Source organism: Papaver somniferum, chromosome 1 (genome assembly GCF_003573695.1).
Source record: "Papaver somniferum cultivar HN1 chromosome 1, ASM357369v1, whole genome shotgun sequence".
NCBI lineage: Eukaryota > Viridiplantae > Streptophyta > Magnoliopsida > Ranunculales > Papaveraceae > Papaver > Papaver somniferum.
The window spans coordinates 15,714,696-15,730,645 of NC_039358.1; the positions used below are offsets into that span (position 1 = coordinate 15,714,696).

The 15,950-nt window shown below is 38.1% G+C and overlaps 4 protein-coding genes across 5 annotated transcripts; 2 read left to right on the top strand and 2 right to left on the bottom strand.

The window, feature by feature from the left end:
• On the bottom strand, positions 1-3,693 carry LOC113279842 (dnaJ homolog subfamily C member 2-like). The gene is made up of 2 exons (XM_026528495.1): positions 3,454-3,693; positions 1-2,603 (listed from the first exon to the last, which is right to left on the bottom strand). The coding sequence occupies exon 2, from the start codon at positions 2,471-2,473 to the stop codon at positions 452-454; it is 2,022 nt and encodes a 673-aa protein (XP_026384280.1). The 5' UTR covers positions 2,474-2,603; positions 3,454-3,693; the 3' UTR covers positions 1-451.
• Positions 3,694-4,061: 368 nt separating this feature from the next.
• LOC113279848 (cytochrome c oxidase assembly protein COX15-like) lies at positions 4,062-9,470 on the top strand. 2 transcript variants are annotated; one of them, XM_026528500.1, is made up of 8 exons: positions 4,062-4,148; positions 5,524-5,824; positions 6,645-6,943; positions 7,265-7,490; positions 7,665-7,910; positions 8,219-8,329; positions 8,672-8,803; positions 8,988-9,470. In XM_026528500.1, exons 2-8 carry the CDS (start codon positions 5,624-5,626, stop codon positions 9,177-9,179), a joined length of 1,407 nt encoding a protein of 468 aa, XP_026384285.1. In that variant the 5' UTR covers positions 4,062-4,148; positions 5,524-5,623; the 3' UTR covers positions 9,180-9,470. The 2 variants fall into 2 exon arrangements, with proteins under 2 accessions (XP_026384285.1, XP_026384289.1); XM_026528504.1 differs by lacking the exon at positions 4,062-4,148 and having other exon boundaries at positions 5,707-5,824; positions 6,668-6,943.
• A 422-nt stretch (positions 9,471-9,892) lies between these two features.
• Positions 9,893-12,052, top strand: LOC113326249 (7-deoxyloganetic acid glucosyltransferase-like). The gene is made up of 2 exons (XM_026574013.1): positions 9,893-10,645; positions 10,753-12,052. Exons 1-2 carry the CDS (start codon positions 10,111-10,113, stop codon positions 11,694-11,696), a joined length of 1,479 nt encoding a protein of 492 aa, XP_026429798.1. The 5' UTR covers positions 9,893-10,110; the 3' UTR covers positions 11,697-12,052.
• Positions 12,053-13,395: 1,343 nt separating this feature from the next.
• On the bottom strand, positions 13,396-14,026 carry LOC113279858 (histone H3.2). Its single transcript, XM_026528511.1, has one exon. The coding sequence runs from the start codon at positions 13,937-13,939 to the stop codon at positions 13,529-13,531; it is 411 nt and encodes a 136-aa protein (XP_026384296.1). The 5' UTR covers positions 13,940-14,026; the 3' UTR covers positions 13,396-13,528.
• Positions 14,027-15,950: the final 1,924 nt, after the last annotated feature.

The following is a 15,950-nucleotide window of genomic DNA, read 5'->3' on the forward strand; positions in this document are numbered from 1 at the left end:
TAACACCAATGATACTGCACGGCCATTAATTAAGTACGAAACTATTCAAACACATACATATACAGGCAGCAAGACCCACTGTAGATAATGATCATACCAACAAGTTAATCATTCATATGCATTTGTTTCTAATAAACAGAAGAAGCAGGAAAGACAAGTACGAAAAGCTGCCTAATATTTCCTCAATATATCTTTAGCTTAGAAAAAGCTATACCTCTTTGTCTAACAATAATTGGATAAGTTAATTGTACGGAGATAGATACTGCAATCCCCTCCAGCAAAAATAACATATAGACGGTACCAAAATAGTGAATGGCTGGAAACGAGACATGAGAAGGGAGATCTAAATTCGAAAAGAATAATATGAAAGAGATTTGATGATACCGTATTAAGGAGATTGTCACAGTGCCCATGACAATCCATTATACCAAGCCAAAACAAGCTAATAAAACTAGTTTTTGTTGTTCCGGAAACTCTCTTTCATGGATGCAAATTTCTTCTTGCACTGAACCACAGTCTTACCTGGAACTGCCGCCGAGATACGTTGCCAACGCTGATTCGTTTCTTTAGGGAACGTTTTCAGAGCCTGAACCAAAGCCCTTTCCTGAACAGCAGACCATGCTTCTGCATTTATGCCTGAAGAGACCCCATTTGAGTCTATTTCACTCTCAGAACTTTGCTGGACTCCATTACTAACACTTGAAGGCTTTTCAGGACTAACACTTTTGTGACCATTAGCTTCTGGACCATTAGTAGGACTACTCACTATCCCTTCAGATTCTTGCCTGGTGGTGAGTGGGGATGCAATTGATGGAGCCGCCTTTCTCTTCTCTAGGAATGAATCGAACGCTTTTGCTGAATCAGGTTTTTGGAGAAGTACCGTCTTTGTTGCCTTAAGAATCTCGTCTACAGATCGCCCTGTACCAATGTACTCTGAGATAACCTCCCATCTTCTAGAAGTTCCTTTAGGGAATTTTTGAATTCCTTTCCTTAAGAGTTCAACCTCTTCTTTGCTCCAAGGTTTATCTTTCTTTTCATAGCTTTGTAATGGATTCTCCACCTTGACTTGCACACTTGAACCATTTGGAAGCTGGTTCTTCATCTCTACTTTCTTAATATCAGTCTCGTGATAACCATTTGGTTGCTGGTTCTTCACCTCTACTTTCTTAACCTCAATGCACTCCTCATCAGTCCTTCCAAGGGCATCTTTAAGAATACGGGCACGGCCACACACTTCTGATTTTTCTTCAAGCTCACTGCAAAGACTCTTTAGCTGATCAATATCAAATGACATGCATAGACTCTCAACATCATCTTCAGTGACCTTATAAGAACGTTCGGAAACCACTAACGCTGAAACAGTACGTAAACGTGCACGCTCTTTGCGCAAGAGCTTCTTTTCTTTCTCTTTTATCTTCTTCTGATTCGAAGCAGCCAGAGCAGCCTGCCTATCTTCTTCCTCCTTCCGGAGTCTCTCTTCTTCAGCTGCCCTAGCTGCTTCTTCCTCCTGCAACCTCTTCGCCAAGTACTTGGCTTCCTTCTTTTTCTGTTTCTCTGCTTTCTCTTCTTCCTTTCTCCGTGCAATTCTTGGATCCTTCTTGTAGGCATTGTCCACAAGAGATCGTACACGTGCATGTTCTTCCTTCCTTGCTTTCTCTCTAAGTTTTGAGTTTTGTCTTTCCATCCATCTCTTATCATCACGAGTCTCGGCTTCCTCTAGATCATACTCATCTGAATGGGGGAACTCCCTCCAGCTCTTAAAGCCGTACCAGAAATCATAGAAACTGTCCACTTCTTTCAGGGAACTGTTTTCTTCACCTAAGGATGGGACTGGTTGGATAACTGACCACCGGCCATTCCGCATAAAAGCTGGACCAAATACCTTAAAGAAGTTCTGCGGAGAACAGTCAGCTGGGACTTCATCATCAAATTCATCAGTGGAGTCAAAAACCCTTCTCTTCACTGGATCCATCAAGACTTCATAAGCTACTTGGATGGCCTTGAAATGGTTTTCTATATCATCCTTCTTTGCTTCCTTTGCAGCTTCAGTTAGCTCCCCAAGTAGAAGGGAAGCTTGCTTGTCAGGATGATGCTTCAATGCAGTCTCTCTGTAACTCTTTTTTATCTGGTCTTCAGTAGCTAAAAATCGTAGATGCCCCAAACCCAACAAAGCATAGTGGTCCTGCTGATCCTTCCCGTCACCAGATTTCTTTTTCCCTTTACTGCTATATGACTCTGAAGATGCGAAATAAGACTCGCTTTGATCACTGGACACATTCTGATCATCTGCTTGTACTTCTTTTTCCTCCTTGCCAAAACCACAGAGCAGAAGCGCTGCTGAATGGAATGAATGCCCTGCTGGTTCACGATTTAAGGCTTTTGCAGGAAAAGCATTCGATGAAACATATATTGGTTGTCCATCAATGAGTTCATTTGAGTAAGAAATAAGACGAAGCTTCGGTTGGGTCACCATTGTATTTGCAGTAGAGTCCACTAACCCAACAAAACCCCGCCAAGTTCACAATGCCTTCTCAAAACTCAACCCCAGAACAGGAAAGTTCTGGCCCAATCTTTTTATACGTGAACTTCCCACAAACTCCCAACTGCATTTATAAGAAAAGTCATCAGTTTATACACTCCAACTAAAAATGTTACCATACACATATATCTAGCCAGAAGAAAAGGAAATTCACTGAAATGATACTAATATTGATATTAATGGTAAATAAAGGAAACCCCGAACAACTCAAGTTCTTGGACTTGCTAAGTGAAAGTGCTTCTCCAATTAGGTGTCATTCCTTTCAATGTTATGAATTTCTATAGAATGCAAAATCTTTGATGTAAAATAAAAGAAAACCATAAGGGCATTTAACCAGCAACAACAGTTTTCTGTGCACACTAGCAGTAGAGAGATATCTCAACTCTATAAAATAACAAAACCTTAATCTCACAGCACATAACTAATTATTAACAAATCTCAATATAACCCAATAAGAAAGACCCGCAGAACAATTACAAATTCGAAGAAGCAATGAAGTCTATAAAGGAAACAGATGAATAAGAAAAAGTTATGACCTTTAAGCAAAATAAAAACAAGAAACAAGTCAGATTTCACCCTAAAGTTTTAATGATCTAAATCACTAAGTGAGGCTTGTTCCTGGCTTCGAAGATTAACACTAAAACCCCAAATCTCAACCACAAAACAATAAATCACAATCCACGAAATCAAACAGGAGTCTAATTGGTCCCTCTGCTAAGTTCAGTAAAGTAAATACCTTTCCACAGACAACTAAATCATCAAAGCTAGAAGATTGAAAAAAAATATATATATAGTATCCGAATCTAAGAATATACCACTTCCAAAGATTTTCAATGACTGAATAATGCAATCAAGGCGGCATAAGAAACACAAACTCAAAAGAGACCGAAAAAGTAAAGCTGATAGGAACAAACCCTAAAAAAAACTCGGCCGCTGCTGATGCTTCTGCTACTTCCTCTTGGACTGCCTCTTCCTCTTTAGTTCGAAGTTAAACCCTAAAAATAAAAAACTGCAAAATTGTTTTGTAAGTCTCGTCTGTGGCTTCTCTCTCTCTCTCTCTTCTCTGCTCTCAACTCAAGTAGTATTTCGTTACTACTGGTTGGGTCGGTTATACGAGAGAGAGAAACAACACCAACAACTCTTTCTGCTGCTGCTTCTTCTGTGTGGGTTTATAACCTACTCGTGACTCATTCCTGCCTAAATGACATTTTTACCCCTAATGGTTACCGTATTTAACGAAATTTATACTAGCTTTAAACCCTATGAGCCGAGTCATATGCGGCGCCATGCCTTGCTTTGTTGTTTCTCCCCTAAACCCTAAAACATCAAAAGAGTCGTCGAAATTCAATCTCTGCTTAATTATGGTACGACTCGGACGGTTCAGGTCAAAACCAGCGGTTTTTGGTCAAACTGGATTCAGTCTTCCGGGTCAAATCGCTTAGTCGTACGAGCCAACAAACCAGTACCAAAGTTTGAATAAAGAAATGGTCTAAAACCCGACACGAAGGCTTAAACGTTAAACCCTATAAAAATTCAGTTCCCTGTTGCTGATCTCACACTCCTTCCTCCTCCTCCTCCATTTGACCATAAGTCGAACCCTGAACTAAAGGTATGTTAATCTCTCTTCCACTCTATTCAATCCATTGCTAATTTATTTATTTTTTTGAAGTTTTTGTGAGAAATGAGTTCAATGTATAAACACTCGAATTAATCCAGCATTTATGATGAATGATTTCAGATTGCAAATAAGTTTAATCATCATCTCAACTTTTCTCATCGAAATTCCAAAAATTATGATGAGTAATTTCAGAATGTATTGTTCTGAGTTAGGTGGTTGTGATTTTGATTACTCATCCCACTAGTCTTTTTTTTTTTTTTTTTTTTGTGTGTGTGTGTTGATATATAGAGTCATTAAGTACTATGATATTGGGTACATAAGGAGTTTAGGCTTTCTAGTAGTAGAATTCGATATTGTATTTTTTACTTGAGGTTCAGGTAGATTTTTCTCTGACTTAGAATTTTTATGCTCTTATGATGTAAGTTTAAGTCTACCGTAGTGAAGGGAAATGAGTACTCGTGGTTAGATACTTTTTCCTTTCTTCTTTTTTAACTAGTCTAAAAACAATTAATCGTCTTAATGCAGCTTCATACATCACGAATTTGCATGTTTGGTTCCCTTTAGAAGATAGGTACTCTTGAATCTTAATCCTCTAGCTTTTCATTTAGTGATAGACTCCATATTGAGGGTTGCTGTTCTGTGGATCATGATCTACTTCTTGAGCTGGCAAGTTAAAACAAGAATGTTACTTTGTCACGAGCAAACTGTTGTCAAATTCGCATAACCACCATCATCCACTGTGAATTATATAACAGTAGGGGATGCTTAAATGTTAGCTCTGTCTTCATCTGATGAATGGTGGATGTATATTGCGTCAATCTGGCATTTACACTGCTCATCTGTTATGGGGGATGTATATTGCATCAATCTGGCATTTGCACTTTCTATATAATCTCAGCATCGTGGATTTAGAAATCACCAGAATCATCTCATAGCATCATATTCTGTACAGAATGCGCTTTGTTTTTTCTGCCAAATAAGTAGATGCCTCCTATAAGTTAGCACTATAGGGTGTTGACACTTGACACAGTAGCCTTTGTAAAAATGGATATGTGAATTTGAGGGAAAAGCTGAGAAATCCATTTAGAAACAAGTAGAGAGAGTGTTAACTGTATGTTGTGCTAGTGAGTCTCGTTTTGAATCAAATTGTATGTGACACGGAAATGACTACAACCAGTTGTAGGCCTTCGTTAACGGAGATGAGATATTGAAATGCTATAAAAAGGGATCGCCTGCGTTTTTTTAAAATCTTAGTTAACAAATTAGTCAAATATTTATGCAATGATTTTTACATGATTAGCTTTTGTTTTTGAATGACACCGTTGTAGTCTGTTTATCTGTTCTAATCAATGAAGTGTTACTGCAGGTGCAGGTAAGTGCTGCTCTTCAGTAATTATCTACAGACAAAATACAATCTTCAGTTAAACCCTTAAAATTCAACAAATTTCTGAGAGAGAGGTGTAGAGATGTTTCGGAGCAAGTTGACCTGTCTTCTTCGAAGAAATAAAACCGTTAACCCATTCTCAAACATTGGAACCTCCTCTTCTGCGTCTAGGGTGTCAAATGAACCTTTTCGTCTCTCTCACATCTTATTATTCTCATCTAAAACTTCATGTACATCTTTCACCAGAAATGCCGCTTTCTATGGCTTCAGATCCCTTCACAAGGTTTGAATTATTTCTCTGTATGGACACACATTCTGATTTTGTTATATTTGCAAGTGATGTGAATTATTCTTTTTTATTCGGTGCTTAGAGTCTGGGTTTTAATTTAATATCTGGATACTACTCTAACTATTGCCACTCACACATTAGACTATTTAAGCTCCACCTGTGTAGGTTAATGGACTTCAATATGCAAACACTAGAAAAGCTACATTCAGTATTGTGGCTTATGCATAGCCTTGACCATATATCATTTGTGATGCTCAATGCGGTCAGTAGTTAGTCAAGTACAACCAAACACTAAACTGGACCAACTTCATATTACGTAAACCTAGATTATCAAAAATACTCAGTACTCAACGCAAACTATCCTATAGATTTTTATCGGGATACCTATCTTTTCTTAAAAAGTGGTTTGTTTTTTGTTTGATGCACAAATGCTGCGTTAGTCATTGTGAAATCACAGTTGACATGAACTAGGTTCCTTTAAATTTCATTGTTTGGCTGCAATCACGTTGGTTTTTTGTAGATGGTGTGTTTTTCAACATTTAAATTGAGTTTGTAGTATTGTTTACCTTACATTCTTAAAGAGATGCTAGCCAAATACTCGTTAAGAGAGTACAACAGTGCACTCCTCCTGATCCTTTCTGTTTCACATAGCACCCATATGTCCTGTTTAACCTGCTTAGGTTTCCGTCTCTAGGATGAGGAGTTGCAACCTGTTCTGTTCTAAAATAGTAGCTTGCTCGCGCTCATAGTTTTACATGTTTATTACTTTCTTAGCAGACGTTCTGAAATCTTTAAGACATTAATGTGCTTTCAGGGATTTTCTTTTCCATCTTCCAGGAGAATGTGCACAGCTGCTTCTATCTCTCCTTCAGCTAAGGAAGGAGTAAAGTTTCTAGTAACTGCAGGACCTCATGCTCAGAAAATGGTTGGGATTTGGCTTTTTGGCTCTGCTGCTTGGGTGTTTAGTATGGTGATACTTGGTGGGGTTACACGACTGACCCGCTCCGGTTTATCTATGACTGACTGGAAATTCACTGGTGGTCTCCCTCCTATATCTGACGAAGAATGGCTGGTTGAATTTGAAAAATATAAGCAGTCCCCTGAATATAAGCGGTTAGTCTTGCCATTGCCATTTTTTATCTTTTTTTTCAATCTAGCGATGCAAATGAAACCTTTCTTTCCTGTGAGTTGCAGCTGATACATTTATACTTTTTTCCCCTTCAAAGAAATTTGTATTTTTATTTGTTTTAACCTTCGACTAATTATTTGTATGTAGAGTATCTCTTGTCAAAAGTAGCTTTATATTTAATAAAAATAAACTAGAATACATATGGGTAATCCATTCTTGAGTCGTATAATTTCATGATGTCATGCTATGTGACTATGTCAAGTGGAATTAAGAGATTAGATATCTTCTTGTTTGACAATCTCCAGAGTAAACAAAGGGATGCATGTTGAAGATTTTAAATTTATATATTGGATGGAATACGCCCATCGTATGTGGGGAAGGGGTTTGGGTATCATGTTTGCTCTCCCATTTTCTTATTTTGTTCGTAAAGGATACATGACTGTCCAACTTGGTGTGAGACTCTCAGCACTATTTGCACTTGGTGCGGGGCAGGGATTAATTGGCTGGTGGATGGTTAAAAGTGGTTTAGAGGTAAGAAGCATCATCCAGAACAGAGTTGAAGTGACTTATTGTCTTTTATTGTATCTGCTTTTTCTTCTTTCTGTTGCACTGATAAGTTGGCACTACCTTTTCTGTTGTAGCTAATCAGTGTTCTGGCATTGACTGTTAGCTCGTGGAAGTAACAAATTGTACCTGTTTATGTAGGAACCTACTTCTGAATATGTGCAGCCAAGAGTGAGCCCTTACCGCCTTGCAGCTCATCTTACATCAGCATTTGGTATTTATTGTGGCCTTCTCTGGACTGCTCTATCAGTTGTCATGCCTGAACCACCTAGTGATACTGTAGCTTGGGTTCGTGGGGCTTCTAAAATTAGGAGACTTGCCATCCCTGTAAGCTTTGTTGTCGGAATTACTGCAATTTCAGGAGCCTTTGTTGCAGGGAATGATGCGGTACGTAGCGTGTTCTGGTTCCATCATTTGTAACTGTATGATGGATAAATCTGAGAGAGATTGCTAATAAGGGGTACCAATTTGCTTGGGGTGCACCAAAATACATATAAGACAAAACATTTATTGCCTTTGGGTTTGTACACCCCAAGCAAATTGGTATCCTCTACTAGCAGCCTTGCAAAAACATGCCAACTTAATAAACTTTGTTTTCCTATGTCAGGCTTCTTCTTTCCATCTGAGACTTCTGATTACTCAATTTGTTTGCTTGTTTTAAACGGGTAAACTCATGCTTGATTGTCGTTTGGCAGGGTCATGCTTTTAACACTTTCCCCAAGATGGGCGATACATGGATTCCAGAGGATATCTTGAGTATGGAACCAATAATGCGCAACTTTTTTGAGAACACTGCTACTGTGCAGGTAACTCTTCCTTTGCGTCAGTCACGAAATATGATACTTGTATTACATTGTCATTTCTGTTGCCTGTTTGTGCTTCATCTGTGCATATCATTTCTGAGCTGATTACATCGAGTCAGGCCTATCTGATTGTATAATTTTTATAGATTATTAGAACCAATTGATATAACAGACTCTCGAAGCTTCTTCTTTAACAGTGTAGTACATAATTGTACAGGGAGAGTGTTGGTGAATAATATAGAAAGAGGATATTGTACACTGATGTCTCTTAAAAACAGTACACTTTTACCAGTCTTAAGTTTGCTTTTTTGTTTTCTAATTCATTTCTTGTATGACATTTTACAGTTCGATCACCGTATTCTTGCAACTGCAACGTTGCTATCAATTGGTGGCTTATGGTGGGCTACACGAAAACTTGACATACATCCTGCTATACGCTCATTAGTTGGGAGCACGGTGGGTATGGCAGCTCTTCAGGTAACTAACTATCTTTATTTGATCTTGTATAGTTTGTTTTGTGGTTTCTTCCTCTAAATGACATTATTAGCTATCGTTATAGCCTTGATAATTTTATATATCAGAAAACCTAAAATAGCGTTGATAATTTTGGAAGTAGGCCAATTTTAGTGGTTATAATATTCTATTAAGGTAATTGCTGCAGGTCACTTTGGGAGTATCAACACTTCTATCATATGTTCCAGTCTCACTTGGTACTGCCCATCAAGCTGGAGCATTGACTCTGTTAACACTTATGATATTATTGAGCCATACAGTTAGAAAGCCATCTCCAATCCTTCTAAAATCTTTAAGTTGTTCAGTTGCAAGGACAGCTAGTAATGTCATCAAGTCATAGTTTCTGCTTCCTGTGAAATTATTGATAATTTTGTTATAGCTGTTCGGAATGTGATCTAGCTTCATAAATTTTTCGATATCTCAGTAATCAACCCACTGATTGTATATTATACGAGAGAATAGTTTTCTTTCTTTTATCACCCTGCTGTCTTGGGTTTCATATATGTAATAAGGGATTTCTATCCCAGTTTATTATTTTTTTCCGGTAGGATCCAGGCTACTCTTTGGTTACTTTGCCTGTCGTTTGGGCAACAACAGCGATGATCCTTGTAATCCACATGTTATTTATTGATGAGCCTGTAATCCACACTAGGCTTCCATATACTAGTGTGGATGTAAGTCTAAAAAACAAAATTAGATATCACGCAAAGCTGGACAACACCAAAACAATTGAGCAAAAATTAGATCTAGTGCTTGTCAACTGCACAAGACTGAAACAAGATCCTAAAGCAAAAAAAAATTAGATTTTTCAAACTCAAGGTTAGCATGTGTATTGATCTTTGTAAAGAAGGTGCCTCTTAACCTTATGTTGTCTGTCATTAGCTGCTTGATATATTTTCATCTGTAAAGTAAATTTATAATGCGAAGTCTCACTGTGAAATTTAATGCAAAGATTCTGTAAGTTAATGCGGAGAATCTGTAAAGCTTAGTAGAGTCCTCCTTGAAACTTCACCTACAACATTGAAATCGAACTATTAAATTTCACATGTTAGTTACACCATCTATCTAAAAAAATTAAATCCCAAAACCACTGCACAATCAAGAATTTGAGTACAGAAGAAATGAAACACCAGAAGTAGTCCAAAACAGAAATCCACAACTGTAGAATCGAAGGGCACCACATAGAAATCTCAAAGGAAGACCCAATTCTCAGAACACCATTTCAATCAAACCCAAATTTCAAAATTCAGTGTCAACCAAAATCAAGAATCATGGCTGAAAGTAAATCATTGACACCTCCTCATGTGCTCATCTTCCCGTTTCCTATACAAGGCCATATCAATTCTATGCTTAAGTTAGCCGAAATTCTCTGCATCTCCGGAATCAACGTGACCTTTGTCAACACCCAGCAGAATCACTCGCGTCTACTTACTCTTGGCAATGTTCAATCCCGTTTCAGCCGATTTCCGGGGTTCGGTTTTGAAACAGTGCCGGACGGTCTTTCTGACGATCAACATCACTCTTCTGGATTCACTAGTCATCAAGACTTTGTTAAGGATGGGATTCATCGGATGCACAACGTTACCAGGCCGGCTTTTCGAGAATTACTCATTTCAGATCGATTTAAGCTTGACGCACGGGGGCAAGTTTCTTGTATCATAACTGATGGTATGTCAGGTTTTGCAATTGATGTTGCTCAGGAGCTGGAAATTCCATCCATTTCATTCCGTACCGTCAGTGCCTGTTGTATCTGGGTTTATCTGTGCTTCCCAAAACTTGTAGAAAATGGTGACATGCCATTCAAAGGTATGTATTCAATTTCCATTTTTTTTTGTACATAAAATTGTTCACACTGTCGCATATTTTGTTTGAAAAATTGTTCAAAATTGTCGCTCATTTGTTATCGGTTGCAGTCGAAGATATGGATCGGTTGGTGAGGAGTGTCCCAGAGATGGGAAGCTTTCTCCGGTGTAGAGATTTACCAAGTTTCTTTAGACCTACAGAAGCCAACCATCCTGGTCTAGATTTTATCAATAGAGAAACATCCCATTCAATGAGAGCTACAGCTCACATGGTTAACACATTCGACGATATCGAAGCTCCAATTCTAGCGCAAATGAGATCTTACTGGCCAAATCTATACGCAATTGGTCCTCTTAATGCACTGTTGAATGCCATGAGAAGTAGCACTACTACTAAAGTTTCTTCTTCATTACCTGTATCCTCAAATGCTAGTTTGTACGCGGAAGACAGAAGTTGCATGACTTGGCTCGATAAACAGCCAGAGAAATCAGTGGTTTATGTTAGCTTCGGTAGCATTGCGATGGTGACCCCGGAGCAATGGGTGGAGATATGGTATGGACTAGTCAATAGCAGTCATAGATTTCTGTGGGTTAGACGTCCTGATTGGATTCTTGCCAAAGATGGCCAGGAAAGTCAGATACAGGCGGAGCTGGTTGAGGCAACGAAAGAGAGAGGTTACATGGTGAATTGGGCACCGCAAGAGGAGGTACTGAATCATCCAGCTGTTGGTGGGTTTTTCACTCACAGCGGGTGGAATTCGACTCTGGAAAGCATGGTTGCTGGTGTACCCATGGTTTGCTGGCCACATTTGGGGGATCAACAGGTAAACAGTAGGTATGTCAGCGAGGTGTGGAAAATTGGAATGGACATGAAAGATGATTGTAACAGACTAACAGTGGAGAAGCTAATTAGGGAAATGATGGGTGCTAAGAGAGAAGAGTTAATGAAATCAGCGGTGAAGGTCGCGGAGATGGCACGTAAGAGTGTTAGTCATGATGGGTCATCTTATCGCAACTATGAAGCTTTGCTTGAATTCATAAGGAAGTCGCGTTAAAACTTACGGTGAATGATCTGTTATGCAAGATCAATTGCTGGCGTCCAATAAACAGTCTCAATATTATAAGCTAGCTTAGTTGATAGTTTCTGGTCATGGTGCATTACTGCGCTTGTTCTCCAGTTTATTCAGTTTGAGTTAGTGTGGCTGGAGAGTTTTTCCCCTTTAACACCAGGGTGCATTAGGCTGTGCCTCCTCTGTTCTAGGGGTTGCTTACAAACTTATGTTATTCTGTTTAGAAGGAGAAAGGAACTCCATTTCAAGGAGTTATAGTCTAGATAGCTCTAGAGAATTATAAAGTCGGTGTTTGTAATCTCTTTTCTGGTGACTGAAATGAACTCATCTGATTTATCTCTTCCGTATTTTAATCCGATTTATCTCAATCTCAGGCTCTGACGTGCTACTAAACCTCACTAAAAAGAGCAAGTACTCTCATCAGGCGTCTAGCCTACTAGTACTATATCTAAAGGAGGTGATACTTTTATGCAGATGCAAGTATGCAAACGATATATGTTCTTCAACCCTTTAACTAGAATCGTGCTAAAAAAACTTCTATAATGCTACCAATGGTGGTGATAAATAGTGTGACTGCAAATGTATCGTATCCGAAGGTAATGCAGTATCACCTGGAAGGGCTTATCGACTAGTATATTTTCTCTTGTAAAATCTAAGAAGTTTGGCCAATATGGAGCGCAATTTCTAAATGAGTATACTGGCATCATGATAAAAGAACTAGACTTCTGTATACTAGAGCAAAACAGATCAACTTCCCTATATCCACCAGTACTTTAGTTGATTGAAAGTCAACTTAAGCATCGGAACTTAATGTACTAGAGCAATAGTAAAGTTAGAAGACCTACCTACTAACACATCTCATATGAACAACCCATAACCATGACTCTTTCAAAGTGTGGATTCTACATTAATGAACTATTTCCGAGGTTCTTTGAAGCTAGAACTTCATATCCACAACCTTTTTTCAGAGCTGGATGGATAATACAGTACATCCAAGTACGAACTCAAAAAAGCAGCTGATAAATTTAGGAAAAAATGGGCAATAAAAACATAGTAAATTTTGACATTAGTCAAGAATTGTGCTAGACCCAAAATGATGAAAAATGTAATTCAAATACTGCCATAAACACCGTTGCTCACATTCTGTCAAACCAATGGATATGAAAGATGAAATACATTATGCTTGCGAACCAAATTTCTAGTCAAATGAATGATTCAAATAAAAAGTGTAGTGATCCAAAAAAAGTATAAAGAAAAAAAAGCAAAAGGTAAGATAATAATGTTGGGTTACCTATATTGCTGCAGAAAAGTGAAAAGCAGCAGCACATCAACAGTCCACACCAGGAATGAGCTTTTGTCATGCACATTACATTCACCTCTGATTCTGGGGTTTAACATTGTTCAGCTGACCCGTTACCAATCACTTGAACTGCCAAGAGATTGCAGCAACAGGTCTAGCATATGCATATCAAGCAGAAATGGCAGGTCGTGGTCTAATAACGTACAAGCAATGAAGATCAGGTTAAGAAGACATTATATACGTATGATTTAGGGTTTCAATCCAATTAAACTTAGGAATTCAATCCAATCCAATTGGAAATTGGGAGTTAATTCAATCGAAATTAGGGTTTCAAGAAAAGGATGAAATCAGACTGCACAGCATTCTAATTAAAAAAAAAAAAGATAGAGATAACACTGAGAATATATTCCATTAGATGAATCAGATCAGAACACAGAGAGCTTCAACATCCCAGAATAAAAAGACAGTTCCTAAAATCCATAAACCTCCAACACATTTACACAGAAATTAGAGATTATCAAGCTCGTTCACCTCTGATTCTCCTGGCAAGTTGAATATCTTTAGGCATAATAGTAACCCTCTTAGCATGAATAGCACATAAATTAGTATCTTCGAACAAACCAACAAGATAAGCTTCTGCTGCTTCCTGTAGTGCTGCAACTGCTGAACTCTGAAACCTCAAATCAGTTTTGAAATCTTGAGCTATTTCACGAACTAATCTTTGAAATGGTAGTTTACGGATCAACAACTCGGTACTCTTTTGGTATTTCCTGATTTCACGAAGAGCAACAGTTCCTGGCCTGAATCTGTGAGGTTTCTTCACTCCTCCGGTTGCTGGTGCTGATTTACGAGCTGCTTTTGTTGCTAATTGCTTCCTTGGGGCTTTTCCTCCTGTTGATTTCCTAGCAGTTTGCTTAGTACGAGCCATTGCTGAGGATGAAAGTTGCAGAGATCTGATAAAGAGTGGTTTCAGAGAGAAATGTAAAGATTGATTTGTGAGGAAGAAGGACTTGGGATTGGGGATTTATAGAGGAGAACAATATTTTGGGCGAGATTGGGAGGTTTTATCAACGGTTGATAATGAATTGAAAATTTTCATAAGGATTATGGTTTTTTCGCTATTTGCTGTTTTTAAAAGTGTCATACGGATTGGGGGATTGAGTTTTGTTATCAACGGCTGATGGCGGAATTGAGTTTTGTTATCGACGGCTGATATCGGTTTATAAGGTGTCATACGGATCGTGGATTTTAGGTGAATCATTGATTTTATGGAGGAGTTCTAAAGTGAAAATTTTCAAAGTGACATTTTCCGAAGAGAAATTGCAGTGGCGGGATATTTTAACCCAAAAATTTGAATTTAGTTGGGTGCCTGGAAGCAGAAAGTAAGAATATTGGCGGTAATATTCCCATTTTGCAGGAAAGTGTGCGGGAAAGGGAAAGGGAAAGAGACGGGGTTTGCTAAACTTGTTTCTTGATGATTTATGCACAGTATCCTCTCATGACCAGATTTCAAATTGCTCTTTTGATTAGAAAACTGATCAAAAATTAAAATTTCTCCAAATTATGTTCTCAAAATTGTTATGATTTAACTATTACTAAACACAAAAATTGAAAGATAAATCTTATACCTCACTGTAAAAATCTTCTAATTCAGAAAACTAGCCGATCTCGGAACAAACTTCTATTTGGTTTTCATTCATTAATCTTAGCCGAAAAGCATCAGACTTCTTACATATTTAAATAGACCATATCTCGATAAAACCCTCTCCCTGCTCGATACATGTCTACATCCTACTGACTCAACTAAATTTACTAATTATTACCCATTTATTAATAACGGCTACCTTGTAGCTTATTCAGAAGATAAAGGCATCTACTACTGACAGCGCCCAGGTATATGACAGTACCACCCCTCTACAAAATCCTTATCCTCAAGGATTGAAATTTGGAAAATGTGCAGAGACATTAGTAGCATTCTCCCAAGTAGCATTTTCAGATGTGGAGTTAGTACACTGAATAAGAAGTTGATCTATTGTTATCCCGTATTTGGTAATGCTTCTAACGTCAAGAATAGCAGCTGGATAGAGGACAATCTGAGCAATTTGCTAAATTTTGCAGGAAAGTGTGCGGGAAAGGGAAAGGGAAAGAGACGGGGTTTGCTAAACTTGTTTCTTGATGGATTTATGCACAGTATCCTCTCATGATCAGATTTCAAATTGCTCTTTTGATTAGAAAACTGATCAAAAATTAAAATTTCTCCAAATTGTGTTCTCAAAATTGTTATGATTTAACTATTACTAAACACAAAAATTGAAAGATAAATCTTATACCTCACTGTAAAAATCTTCTAATTCAGAAAACTAGCCGATCTCGGAACAAACTTCTATTTGGTTTTCATTCATTAATCTTAGACGAAAAGCATCAGACTTCTTACATATTTAAATAGACCATATCTCGATAAAACCCTCTCCCTGCTCGACACATGTCTACATCCTACTGACTCAACTAAATTTACTAATTATTACCCATTTATTAATAACGGCTACCTTGTAGCTTATTCAGAAGATAAAGGCATCTACTACTGACAGCGTCCAGGTATATGACAGTACCACCCCTCTACAAAATCCTTATCCTCAAGGATTGAAATTTGGAAAATGTGCAGAGACATTAGTAGCATTCTCCCAAGTAGCATTTTCAGATGTGGAGTTAGTCCACTTAATAAGAAGTTGATCTATTGTTATCCCGTATTTGGTAATGCTTCTAGCGTCAAGAATAGCAGCTGGATAGAGGACAATATGAGCTGCATCATCCACCACTGACAATTGAGGAGAAGGAATACGAGCATGGCCAATTCTTCCTCTTCAGTTGTGAAACATGAAAAACTGGATGTATTCTGGAGCTTAGAGGTATTTGAATCTTTTAAGCCACTAAGCCTATCT